Here is a 13,753-nt window from a genome sequence, read left to right on the forward strand (position 1 = left end):
AAGCTCTGGCAGTTGAATGGATAAACTCTCCACTAACCCAAATGTTTCAACTGTTTCAATGAGCATTACAAGGAAAGAAAGTGAAGAATTAGGGCAAGGAGGAGAAAAGGCCACAGTTCTAAAGAGAGAACCCAATTTATTTTTGAAATGGAATAATGTCCAGGTTATATGGATGGAAAATAAGTACCTTTTCCAGCAACACACTTCCCCAGTTCACTGAGGATTTCTCTCCGTTCCTTCACACTGGCTGTTGTCACTTTCCCTGCAAAACGCTTTAGTGTCTCGGAAACCTGTGAAGGCCAAGCCCAAAGAGAAAATTTCATCAAACTATAAAACAATGAGTGTAAGTGTGTGAGTGTGTGAGTGTGCATGTTGGGGAAGGAAGGGTACAGAATTCAGTGAAAATCTCTCTAACCCAGAGTTTCTCAACCTCTGTACTACTGACATTTTGGATTGGATCCTTCTTTGATATGGGAGGCTATCTTTACATATTGTAAGATTTTGAGTAGTATTACTGGTCTCTACCCACTAGATGCCATTAGCAGCCCACTCCCTCCCATCTTACTTGTGATAATCAAAATTGTCTCCATTGTCAAATTTCTCCTGGGGCGAAAAATCACCCCAGTTGAGATGTACTGCTTTAATCCAATCAACCAATGTACCTTACTTACACTTGAGCAAAAAGGCAAAAACCTCTGGACAAAAAATATCCTTCAAAACAAACCAAAATCTAGTGAGGGCCAGGTTTGGGCCATAATCCCAAAAGACACAATCTTAAATGCCACAATCCCGAATGTTGAAATCCTGAAAGATCAAAATCCCTAAAATCTAAAATCCCTAACACCTAAAATCCCAAAAATCACAATCCCAAAAGATTAAAATCCTGAATGTTGAAATCCTGAAAGCCAAATTCTGGGGAAGGGATTAGTGCATTTTCAGTTGTACACAGAATAGCTGCATCACATTAATTGCATCATGTAAGGTGGAACTACTATCTTGTCTTTATTTGGAAATTAAGTATGGTTTAGGACATGCATATGGGTCCCCAGTCGACAAGAGGTGAACTTGTGGACTTAATTTTAGGTGCATGTACATAAAAATGTTGCAACTTCTTCAATAAGTGAGAGATGTCCTTTTTGTACATCTGCATCTGTGAAAGATAAAATTTCTTGAGATCTCAGCTCTTTGAGTGACTCCAGTCTTGGTTTTGAGGGTTTTTTTTGTTTTGGATGCTAGCAGTTCAGGGATCCAAACCCTTGACCTTGGTGTTATAATACCACAGTCTAACCAAGTAAGCTAACCAGCCAGCCCTTACCACTGAATTGTACACTTCAGAGTTTTTTTGTGTGTGTTTTTGTTTTTGGTAGCTGGCCAGTAAGGGCATCCAAACTCTTGGTCCTGGTGTTACCTGCACCATGCTCTCCCAAGTGAGCTAACCGGCCAGCCCTCATGGCAGTTTTTGATCCATCTCATCAAAAAACTTGGTTGTCCTAATACTTAGGTATTTCAGATGACCACAGTTATAAAGCTGCATGCGCACCATTACCAACCATAGTGATAAGCATTTATGCAATTTTTTTTTTTCTTTTTTGTCTTTTTTCGTGTCCGGCAACGGATCACAACCCTCAGTGTCGTGCCCGTACCGGACCGGGACCGGCAACGGGATCGCAACCCTCGGTGTTGCTCCCACACCTCGCTCAGCCAGTGAGCGGGAACCGGTCTGTATGTGGGATCCGAACCCTCAACGGGAGCGCCACTGCGCTCCCAAGCGGCGCACTGTAGCAGTGCGCCACCGGGCCGGCCCTATGCATTTTGTTTTTTGATGTATTTCTTTATGAATATGGTTCGTTTGCTCATAACCATTGTACCTGTGTGACCGTCATTAGTATACCTAAGTGTTTATGCTTGCAAAAATATTATTGTGTAAAGCCTACTTTATTGTGTAAAGTGGCCTATGAAGTGAACTGTTTGATCATGTTTTTGTATGTTTCCGAAAGAAATCTCCTTTTAAAAATGTAAAGAGGGCAGGTCAGTTAGCTCAGTTGGCTAGAGTATGGTGTTAACACCAAGGTCAAGGGTTCAGATCCCTATACCAGTCAGTTGCCAAAAAATAAATAAATAAATGTTGTTTTCTTTTTTGTAAATAAATGTCTTTTAAGGATTTTTTAAAATTTATTTTCTCCTGAATTATATTTTCAGGATTTTTATCTTTCGGGATTATGATGTTCAGGATTTTAGACTTTAGGGATTTCAACATCCAGGATTAGTGATTGTATCTTTTGGGACTATGATCGGCACCAAGGCCGATATCCCCATCTTAGAGGTGATGAAGGAACCAACTCCAAGGGGAAGTCACTGCTCAGAGTAGAGTCAAGAGCCACAGCACCTGCATTTTTGAAAATAAACCTGAGGGAGGGAGGTTTTGGTAATGGGCCACAATAATCAAACACGTTGTATATTGACAAAATAAAATAAAATTTAAACAAAATAAATAAATAGATAGATAAAATTTAATTCATATACATAAAGTACATATAGTAAATTAAAAGCCATTATTTGAGTCACAGAATATTAAATATTAGAAATATTACTTTATAGAGTATTAATTTTATCAATTTGATAAAAAATCATCTCTTCCATTCATCATTTAAGGGTTTGCCTGATATCCAGACCAATGCTCAAGAATGAAAATAACTTTTTTTTATCCTTTGGATCAACTTTTTTTTTATCCTTTGGATCATTTAGACAGTCTATTATTTTTAACTACAATAAAATTTTATATTTCAATACAAAAAAAAAAAAAAAAAAGAAACTAAACCTGAAACCAAACAGGTCTATAAAACGACGTTAACAAGTGTCGATGGCTTTCAACAGCTATCACAGTTACCACAACTTGCAGTCCCCTGAATAGGGACATAAGCGCATAACACCCAGGGAGCGAAGCAGTTTGCAAATATTCCTAAAAATCTGCTCCTAAGAAATATCCTACAAGCTACAACGTGGGCAGGTTATGGATTCATGAGCAGCAGACCAGGGAATAAGACTCATATAACCAATGCATGGGTGTCATCTTTTTCTTCTGAGGGTTTTTCACAGGCAGCCATTATTTGTAGCATAAGAGTGCACAGAGAAATAAAATAATGCTGAAGTTTTTCTTATATGTTTAAATCCCTGCCACAATTCTACTGGCAGTGAATAAACTGATGTTCAAAGCTGTCTTCTACATAAATGATTTATTGTTTTAACTTTAAAGTGTCTTTTTTTAATAACATCACATACTTAGGAATGTCTTTTGTTTTTATAGTTATAGATATGCACATAATTAAAGAGTCAAAGTCCAAGAGAGTCAAAGTCTAAGAGTTCTGGAGGCCTGCTATGAAAACCAGTCCCTTGCCCTCACTCCCCTTCTGACTGATATTTTTGTAGTTACCTCTATAAGTATGGAGGTAACATGTTTGTGTTGGTACTTCCCAATTTTTCAGTTTTATTGCCTTTCGACCACAGCTATCTTTCCTTCTCCAATCCCACCACACACCCTCCCTGTTTCCTCAATATAAATCTCCAGTTTCATAATATGGACTAGCTCAATAATCAGCGTTTACATTATAATGTAAATAGTATTCAACTTCCATTTAATAAACTATTTTTTATCCTGCCCAACTTTTTTTTTACTCCCCTGGAGTTAAAAATTGCCCTTTCCCACCTCACTTCAGTTTGCCTTGTTTTATATGTTATTAATAATTCAACCCCAATTTTTTTTTTACCATTTGTCTAAATCCCAATACGTTTAGGCAGATCAGGTATTTCATCAAATTCCACATTCCTGAAGAAGTCTCTCCCACAGTTTTTTGACCTGCCTCAAATTGGCAGGTGATCCTCTACAGCTGGGGTGCAGTTATCACCCTATAAATGTATTCTTTCTTGCGTTTGGGTGAAGCACATCTTCCACTTTGTGAAGTCCTTGTAAGTCTGAAAATGTTCTAGCCTCATACTTGACTTAAGTTTGTCTAGATACAGAACTCTAGGTTGAAATCATATTCCTTCAGAAAACTGGAGACATTTCTCCATTGAGTTCTAGTTTTGTGTTGCAGTTATAAAGTCCAATGCCATTCTGACTTTTGATCCTCTGAATGAGCCCTGATTTTTCTCCCTGGAAGCGTCTGAGGTCTTCTCTTTGTGTCCAGAGTTTGAAAATTTCATAACAATGTCCTTTATTGTGCTGAACACTTTTGGTCTGGAAACACATCCTTCAGTTAGGGGAAAGTTTCTTGAATTATTTTGATGATTTCCTTGGACATTGGCCCTACACTAGTGCTCACACTGCAGTGATCCTCTGCTTTACAGTCTCTAAGGAGAAAACCTCTAGTCTTTTGCTAGTATGGAAGAAAAGAGCTAGGGATGTGCACCTGAAACAGGCTTTCAACCAGTCCTCCTCGATTTAGCCCCTCCCCATTCCCTCTCATTTCCTAAGTTTAGCAGGTACCACCAATTCCCAACTTTCAGAGACATCTGCAATGTAAATCAAGTTGGTTCTTACCTTTCCTAACTATTGGCTTAGGATTCATTTTCCCAGGGTCTATTATCCTCACTTTCTAGCTTCTAAAAGTTTGCTGCTGTTGTTTGCTCCCCACTCTCCCAATCCTTATGGGATTATTTTTTAAACCCTTTACTAATTTTTTTTTTTTTGGTGGCTGGCCAGTACAGGGATCTAAACCCTTAACATGGTGTTATAACAACACACTCTAAACAACTGAGGTAACCGGCCAACCTCCACCCTTTACTAATTTTAGTGAAATTTGAGGAGATAGTAAAAATAGATGCCTGTATACAATCCACACTCTACCTAGAATTCCCAAATAGCTATCTTTCCACATGATAATATTAATTTCCTGGCTATAGTTTCTCTCACAATGAAAGAGCTCTTCAGGTCAAAGGTTCTTCTTTTTCTTAATCAGAAAATGAATGTTACCCACTTGAGAACTCTGTCAGAACAAAACTGAAGAAAAGCACACTAAGATCCTTCAAAGGAGTCATTTGTTGGTGAGCTCTCATACAAACAGCTTTAAGGTTCACAGGTGTCTCTCTAGATTAGCACTGTCAAATGGAACTTTCTATGATGACGAAAATGCTCTTCTGCACTGCCCCATACAGTAGCCACTAACCACATATGGCTCCATGAATTCTAATGTGGTCAGTGCAACTGAAGAACTGAATTTTTGAGCACAGCCTTATAACACCAAGGTCACGGGTTCGGATCCCTGCACCAACCCAACACCAACAAAACAAAACAAAAAATAAAAAGAACTTAATTTTTAATTTAATTTTAACTAATTTAAGTAGCCAAGTGGCTATTAAATAGCCATGTTGCTAGTGGCTACCATACTGGAAAACACAGCTCTAGAGAGAAAATTCTTTCACCCAAGTGAGTATTAATGTTACACATTCAGTGTGTATTCCTCAACCCCCTCTAAAAATACCCAACAGACTAAAAAACTTTTCTTCCTAGAAGTCAGTACGATACAACTTGAAACAAATTACCAGCACCGTGTACAGGAGACCCTCACTAAATGTCTTTTTTTTTTGACCGGTAAGGGGATCGCAACCCTCGGCAAGGTGCTGTCGGCACCATGCTCAACCAGTGAGCCATCCCCATACAGGGTCCGAACCCGCAGCCTCTGGCGCTCCCAGCGCCGCACTCTCCCGAGTGAGCAACGGGGCCGCCCACTAAATGTCTTTTGAATGTTCAGGTTAAGTGGTCACTCTCTGGCCTCAGGGCCTATACATAAAAATCAATTAATCTAGTCAACCTGGAGACCCAACTGAGCCCAGTTGTTTTTTGTTTTGTTTTGTTTTTTTTCCTTTAAAGATGACCGGTAAGGGGATCTTAACCCTTGACTTGGTGTTGTCAGCACCACGCTCACCCAGTGAGCTAACCAGCCATCCCTATATACGATCTGAACCCGCGGCCCTGGTGTTATCAGCCACATTCTTCCGAAGAAGCCAAGGGCCGGCCCCTCCCAGTTGTCCTTTAGACACCTGTCTCTTTTCCCCATAATATTGCCTTTTCAAATTAAAACACTCAGAGCTACGAAGGAGGCTCGAGTAGAGAAAAAAGACTTTTCCAAGTCCTTCCTGAACTACAAGGTACCCACAAGTGATAACATTCAAAGGTGATAAGACTCTTCCTGGGTAGTGACAGTTCTTGTATCTATCCCTGGATCTAACAACATTAACCAACATATGTGGAGCCCTACTTAATCTCACTGAATGTTCACAACCACCCTGTAAGTATTATTTTAACCCCACTTTATAGATGAAAAGACTTGAGACTTGGCGGAGTTAAGTCACTTGCCTAGCGTCTCATAGAAATCGACTAGCGGGGAACTCAAACTCCGATCTGCACGCAATCCAAGATTATGCCTCTAAGTCCTCGCACACAGTAGCTACTGAATGAACACAACGTTTAAGGAAGGCCCGGCGCAGGCTCGGGACTCACTGCCGGAGGGTTTTGAAGAAATGGAGCGAGGACTCTCAGAGGTGAACGTCCGCAATTCCAGGGTCGGGGGAGGGTTCCTCTGGGCTCCAGCTGCCGAAGCCGAGACCGGAGCCCCTGACTCCTCGAGCCCGGGGTCGGTCTAAGCAGCCCGGGCCGGGGCGGGCCGGGAGCCGTGAGGGGCCGGCCCGAGACGGCCCCGGGGCTGCACCATCGGCAGCCGCCACCCCCTGCACCCTTAGGCCAAGCGGCGAGAGCGGTCAGGCCCGACAGCCGCCATCCGCCCCCAGTCGCCGGCCGCGTTGGCCCTGCAGCCACCCACCTCACCTGCGTGTCCGCCGCCATCCTGCCGGCGCTGACTCCGGAACCGTTTCCGGAGCGCTTCCGGGTCACAGCGGGGCCCACGCGGCAGGGCGAGGATAGGAGCCTGCTGGGGCCAGGCCTGGGGCCTGGCGCCTCGGGGCGGAATGGCTGCGCTGTAGCCCGGGCTTCGAGTCGGGCAGCCTGACCGCGGGCTGGGGACGATCAGGCCCGCCCTTCAGCTTCCTCTCGGCCTGGCCCCATGGGAGACGAGGGTTTTAGGATTTGTAACGCGGTGCGACCGCCCCGTAAGCCGCCGACCCACTGGAGCCCGCAGATTCGGCCGGGACACCCCCATGTGCGCCTTTCCTGAGGACTACATTCCTTAGAGAAACTATAAGCGTCGCTTCCTACATGGCAGGAACTGAACTTAGTAAAAGGAGGGCGGCAGCGAGTCTCGTCTTCAAAGAGTTTGTAATTTAGCGGGGGACGACTTGGGGAAGGTTAGAAAACAAAGGTAGGCATGGTCAGGGAAGGTATTTGGGAGCCGAGGGAAGACACTGCCCTGGGGAAACGCTGATTGCTCCAGGTAGGGAGTCAAAGCCACCACCCCGAGGTGAGCCTGGTGGGGAGGAGTCTCAAGGCCCATGGAGAGTTGTCCGAATTTTATTGTGCTGATGTGGCTGCCCTGTGGACTAGTTTAGAAAGTGGGGTCTCCACAGCTTGGTTGCTGGCCCTCTATCAGCAGTGGCTTTTTTTTTTTTTTTTTTTTTTTAAAGATTACCGGTATGGGGATCTTAACCCTTGACTTGGTGTTGTCAGAACCACGCTCAGCCAGTGAGCGAACCGGCCATCCCTATATGGGATCCGAACCCGGGGCCTTGGTGTTATCAGCACCGCACTCTCCCGAGTGAGCTACAGGCCAACTGCAGCAGTGACTTTGACTTTTGACAGAGACCTAGTTACAACAAATACATCATGACCCAGCACACAGATCTGTAAATGAGGTACAAGATTCACAAGACCGCCTCTTTCAGCAGATGTTGCTTTATCTCTAAACACCGCTCACCACCTACTCATGAATTGGACTACCACCCAGTTTGAAAAAGCTCTGCTCTGTTATGACTGAACTCTGGCATATCTCAACTGAAATTAAACCTCAATGTAACTTAGAGCGATCCAGGTTAACGGCCGGATGGACATGGAAAGAATAATTCTAGTGTAAGAAAGCTGGGTCTAGAAAAAGGATAGGAGACTAGAAGAGCAGTAGCTTCGTTTACATACAAAGAGGCCACCAAAATGTCAACCCCAAATATGAAGCTCTATGGTTTTACCATGATTTTACTGTCTAGCATAGAGCACTATAAACCTCAAAATGTACAAAATGAAGATTCAGAGACTTTTTTAAGAGAAGGAAGCCTTTATTGCCTTGTTTTGCAAATAAACCTGGCTGAGTAGGTTGCTTTTGGGGGATCAGTCGAAGAGACCAAATCCCAAATCCTCGTCCGACTCCTCCGACTCTTCCTTGGCTTCAACCTTGGCTGGAGCTGCGGCAGCAGCAGGAGCAGCAGTGGTGGCAGCAGCCACGGGGGCAGCAGCCACAAAAGCAGATGGGTCGGCCAAAAAGGCCTTGACCTGAAGCAAGGGAAGTGGTCAAAATGGTCATCCATACCTCTACTACCCACAGCCCTCTTGCCTTTGTACAGTTTAACCACCAATGTCCAAGCCAGTGAAACCTTTCCTATCAGGAAGTGACCCATGCAAGACAGCTTGTGCATCTCCTGGTAAGAGGGTTGTGAGAGGCCCTAAGGCCCAGCTCTTGCCCATTAACCCCTCTTTGGGTCTCTTGTCACTTCTAAAGTGACAGCACATCTCCCCTACCCCCAACCTCAAGTATAGTCTTGAGAATGTACCTTCTGTGTAAAATGACTATAAAAACACTAACTCATCAGGCTGCCATTTGTCACTCTGCTGCAGGCCCGCCATGGTCCTGGTAGGATCTTTTTACCTTTTCAGCAAATGGGAAGGTGTAATCAGTCTCCACAGACAAAGCCAGGACCCGCTTGTACCCATTGATGATAGAATGGGGTACTGATGCCACAGTTGGGTAACCAATCTGCAGACAAACGCTGGCAACGTTGCGAACACCCTATGGAGAGGGGAAAGATTACATTCTTGGTGAGATACTTTAGAGAAATAAAAGTGAAGTCCTAGCAAAGCTCAATGAGGAGAAATAACCCATGGCAGACAAGACTTCCTGGGTTAGCAGCTCATTCTCAAAAGAGACATTTCATCTCACACTAAATGACAGAGCAACTCAGACCCACCAATTTATATTTAGAGAAATAAAAGTGAAGTCCTAGCAAAGCTCAATGAGGAGAAATAACCCATGGCAGACAAGACTTCCTGGGTTAGCAGCTCAGTCTCAAAAGAGACATTTCATCTCACACTAAATGACAGAGCAACTCAGACCCACCAATTTATAAATGTTTTTTTTTCTTCTGTATTCCAAACCTGGGTGTTCTATACACCATAACGATGGTGTTTACTTCAAAAGCCACCACTGTTTTGTGAAAAATATAAACTATTAACACAGCCATTGTGTTCCATAAAAGAAAAACACTATTTCCAGATGTGAATTTCACCCACTAGTGAGGCTTCCAAAAAGGAAACGGAGATAGAGTACATAGACAGTAATTTCAATTTGTTTGTCCAAGAAAATAAAAAGGGATGACATCTTCTATCTTCATTATTTATTACTTAAACATTTGAATGGCAATATTAAGCAAGAAGGACAATCAGTCCTCCCAAGAAAGGGTATTTGGCAATGTTATACCAACATTTATGTATTAAACTGTCCTCATTTTTCTCATAACACTACTTAAAATCTCACCTTATTATCACAGGCCCTAGAATAGCCCTTACTACATGCCTGGCACTATTTTAAGGCTTTTTACTCTTTAATTCATTAAATATTTCAACAATCATATATTGTTGTTGTGATTTTACATAAGAGGAAACAAAGGTAGATTAAACTGTCCTTGGTTACACAACTAGTTTAAGCATCGCAACCAGGCATTGGTCCGACACTTGTCATGGGCTCAACCATAATGTAAGAGGGAGCTGGATTAGATAGCACATACCTCTAGGAAACGAGAATGCAGAGTATCCTCTGTGATATCAAGCACTTCAGGGTTGTAGATGCTACCATTGTCGAACACCTGCTGGATGATCAGCCCAAAGGAGAAGGGGGAGATGTTCAACATGTTCAGCAGTGTGGCCTCACTGGCTCCCACTTTGTCTCCAGTCTTGATCAGCTGCACATCACTCTGAAGAACAAGACAACAGTGGGCAGATAACACCTGGACATTCAGCAGGCACCTGGCCTCCAAGATAAGCTCCCCGCTTGCCTGGCTAGCACTGGCAAACCACAGCCACTCACCAGGATTTCAATGGTGCCCCTGGAGATCTTAGTGGTGATGCCTAAAGCCTGGAAGAAGGAGGTCTTCTCGGGCCCCAGACCAGTGTTCTGGGCTGGCACAGTGACTTCACATGGGGCAATGGCACCAGCACGGGCGGCAGCTGGCACCTGAACAAACACAATGAACAGTGAAAAGTCATTGATGCAACCTGAGAATGGTCAGTTTTGCTTTAAGGTGTCAAAATAACGTCTCTTTGGCCAACCTGATTCTCCCCTTACCTTGTTGGCCAGCAGCATGTCCCTGATTTCAGTGAGATCCTCCTTGGTGAACACAAAGCCCACATTGCCCCGGATATGAGGCAACAGCCTACAAAGAGAAGTTTACAGGAGACAGTCACCATTCAGCACTATTCTCCAGGAAAAGGGAGAAGGGCACCAGGAAGAGAGGACAAAGCTGCCCAGGGAATTGACTGACTTCTCCAGAGCTGGGTTGTTTTCCAGATGCCCTCGGATGGCTTTGCGCATCATGGTGTTCTTGCCCATCAGCACCACAGCCTTTCCTCGGAGGGACATGCGGATCTGCTGCATCTGCTTGGAGCCCACATTGTCTGCTCCCACAATGAAGCATTTTGGATAATCATCCAAAAGTTGCTACAAAAACAAACCAGAAACAAGCAAATTTTAGGAGGAAAGAGGAAAAAAATGTCAGGAGAAATCAAAGCCCATGATCACTCATTTCCATCTCACTCCTTTTATTCTATGCTTTTGAAGTCACTGAGATTGGAACAATTCTTCCTACTAGGAACCACCTGAGTTGTAACACTGCCAGATTTGATCATGATTTGCTTGCATTCAATCAAAAAATATCTTAAACTTTTACTTAGTTTTTATTTTTAATTTTTCCCAATTATGAGGCTTCTTTCTGATTCACTAAAATGGATGCATTAACTGTTCCAAATGAGCTGGTCAAGGGAAGGGCTAGGTTTATAGCTTCTAAAACACAACATAAAGCAAATATAGCAAAACATTACTTGTACAAAATCTAGGTTGTGGATTTACAGATTATTGTACAATTCTTTTTTGTTTTCTGTGTCTAAAACCTTCATGGTAAATGTGGGAGACTATAACAGAGTAAGCTCTACAATGCAGCTGAATGCCTGAAGAGTAGTAAGGAAGATCCAACCCCCACCCTAAGGCCATCCAAAATTAAAGTCATCGGACATTGAGTTTGACCAACAAGCCCTAAATATGCAACAATTTGCCTCCTTACAATGAGTCACTAGTTGCCTCAGACCTTCTCAAAGACGGAAACAAAGGAGTAAAAGTATGACATGCACTGTTTTGGAAGCCAATCAAACCTCGGTATGAATGCTATCTTAGGAGTCATTTGATCTGCCTGAGCATGGTTATCTGCAACAGGGGGGACCTACGTGGGGAAATTAAGATTGAACGAGAATTGCCCCAAATGGCCTAATGCAGTACCTGGCACCGAACAGATGCTCAGCACACGGCAGCTGATTGTCCCTATTGGCGCCCGGGGCCAAGGCATGATGAGCGGCCGCGACCCAACCCGCACTTACGATGATCTTAAGGAAGTAGTTGGACTTCCAGGTCGCCCTGTCTTCCCTGGGCATCACGGCGGTGCGTCAGGGAGTGCCACGCAGGGTTTAAAGACGATGTCACTGAGGGGAGAGAGGGAGCTCAAGCCTGGTCACCGCGACACCCACTCCCCGGCCCGTAGCCTATGCACAACGGACCACGCGTGAGCACCGCCCGGCCTGGGGCAGTCGCCACCACCACATGGGGAGCGCGAGCCGCAGTCCAGGCCCCAGGCGAGACAGGCCCGGATCCCACGGCCCCCAAATCCCCGCCCCCATCCAAAGAGCTTCCAAAGACCCTGATGCTTCCCACCGCCGGTCCCACGAGTGGAAACGGAGAAAGCACGAACCTCTCAAGAGGACGCCTGGAGAGAGGAGGGCCGCACCCTGGCGAGTGCACTTTATAGGTAAACGAAGCGACCAATCAGAAGCCACGGCCAGCGACCCTGTCTATTGGTTAGTGCCGCTGCCCGTCCAACAGAGACGAACTGATGTAGGCAACCATTGGATGACATCGCTGCCACTCGAGCCAAACGGAAACCGCCTTTAAGTAGGGTAGTGAAGGCAGAAGCTGCTTTGTGTTGGAGGCTCTCTCTGAGAGCTGCTGCCCCCGGCTGGACTGGCGCTGCCTTTGTCTAGGAGCTACAGTTTGCGAATTGAGTCCTGGTTTCCCCGACCAGGTTGGTGGCCGACTCAGCAAACTAAACAGGACGACGTGAAGCTCCGGAAACCGCCTTTAAGTAGGGTAGTGAAGGCAGAAGCTGCTTTGTGTTGGAAGCTCTCTCTGAGAGCTGCTGCCCCCGGCTGGACTGGCGCTGCCTTTGTCTAGGAGCTACAGTTTGCGAATTGACTCCTGGTTTCCCCGACCAGGTTGGTGGCCGACTCAGCAAACTAAACAGGACGACGTGAAGCTGAGAAATAATTGCACATGCCTTAAAAAGAGAAAGATCTCTTGTCTCCTGTAGTTTGTTCTTCCTCCTACCAAAACAGAGGGATCCCTTAAAACCTAAGTCTGATCGTTTCCTTATCTGTTCGAAACTCTGTAAAGGCTCCCCATTTCCTTCAGAGTAAAAGCCTAAAACTGAGACTGCCCACATGGCCCTACATGATCTACTCCCCACTCCAACTCGATAATCTCATCTTCTTTTTTCCTACTGATCCATTTCCTTCCAGCCAGATGATGCTCTTTGCTGCTTTTTCGGCGCATGCTCCCACCATAGGGCTTTTGCAGCGGCTATTTTCTCTTCCCGGTAAGCTCCTAGCCAATATCCACAGGAGCAACTCACCTCCATCAAGCCTTGGCTCAAATATTGCCTGCTCAACGAGGCCTACCCTGAGTTCCCTATTTAAAAACACAAACAGAACAAAACACTCCCAGTCCCCCTTAGCTCTCTTCTATTTTTTCAGTGGCACTTACACCTTCTAACACAATATATAATTTATTACATTATTGTCTGTCTGTCTCTCCCTGCAGGAATTCAAGCTGCACAAGGGCAGATGTTTTTATCTTGTGCCTGGCACATAGTGAAGTGGACCCCAAAATGTAAATGTTTTACCCCCACTTTTGTTTTAATTTTGCAGCTGGAATGTGCTTGTTTGCAAAGGACCCCCTAGGAGTTGGTTAAACAGTAGTCTGCCTTTTGGGTTTTTGTGGCTCTGCTGCCTGCTTGATTGAGCCACCTAAATTCACAAACTGCTTGCCAAAGATACATTTAGAAATTGAAACTAACAGCATCTATTTAACCACACATTTCCTGTCTCTGTAACCCGGCTTAGTGAAGCCCCTGACCTGTTTTTTGAAGCCCCCCTTCTTGTGTAACTCTGCCTAGATACAGAAAGGGCCAATAAAAGGCTTGCTTGCCTGCTCAAGAAAAGTATATAACCACAGCTGTCCCTGCACCCAGGGTCCCAGGATCTCGGGACATGAGTCTACCTGGGTCC

At 44.6% G+C, this 13,753-nt stretch overlaps 1 protein-coding gene across 1 annotated transcript; it reads right to left on the reverse strand.

The window, feature by feature from the left end:
* Positions 1 to 8,193: 8,193 nt before the first annotated feature.
* RPLP0 (ribosomal protein, large, P0) lies at positions 8,194 to 12,231 on the reverse strand. The gene is made up of 8 exons (XM_008583971.1): positions 12,163 to 12,231; positions 11,795 to 11,896; positions 10,690 to 10,865; positions 10,494 to 10,581; positions 10,236 to 10,382; positions 9,937 to 10,122; positions 8,802 to 8,942; positions 8,194 to 8,428 (listed from the first exon to the last, which is right to left on the reverse strand). Exons 2-8 carry the CDS (start codon positions 11,846 to 11,848, stop codon positions 8,267 to 8,269), a joined length of 954 nt encoding a protein of 317 aa, XP_008582193.1. The 5' UTR covers positions 11,849 to 11,896; positions 12,163 to 12,231; the 3' UTR covers positions 8,194 to 8,266.
* Positions 12,232 to 13,753: the final 1,522 nt, after the last annotated feature.

This window comes from Galeopterus variegatus, unplaced genomic scaffold (genome assembly GCF_000696425.1).
Source record: "Galeopterus variegatus unplaced genomic scaffold, G_variegatus-3.0.2 Scaffold3107, whole genome shotgun sequence".
In the NCBI taxonomy this organism is placed as follows: domain Eukaryota; kingdom Metazoa; phylum Chordata; class Mammalia; order Dermoptera; family Cynocephalidae; genus Galeopterus; species Galeopterus variegatus.

Coding starts and splice junctions, on each gene's coding strand:
- RPLP0 (XM_008583971.1), bottom strand. CDS start 11,848: ATGCCCAGGGAAGACAGGGCGACCTGGAAGTCCAACTACTTCCTTAAG. Junction 10,866..11,794: donor ACTACTTCCTTAAGATCATC/GTAAGTGCGGGT, acceptor TTGTTTTTGTAG/CAACTTTTGGATGATTATCC. Junction 8,943..9,936: donor TGCATTCTCGTTTCCTAGAG/GTATGTGCTATC, acceptor CCCTCTCCATAG/GGTGTTCGCAACGTTGCCAG.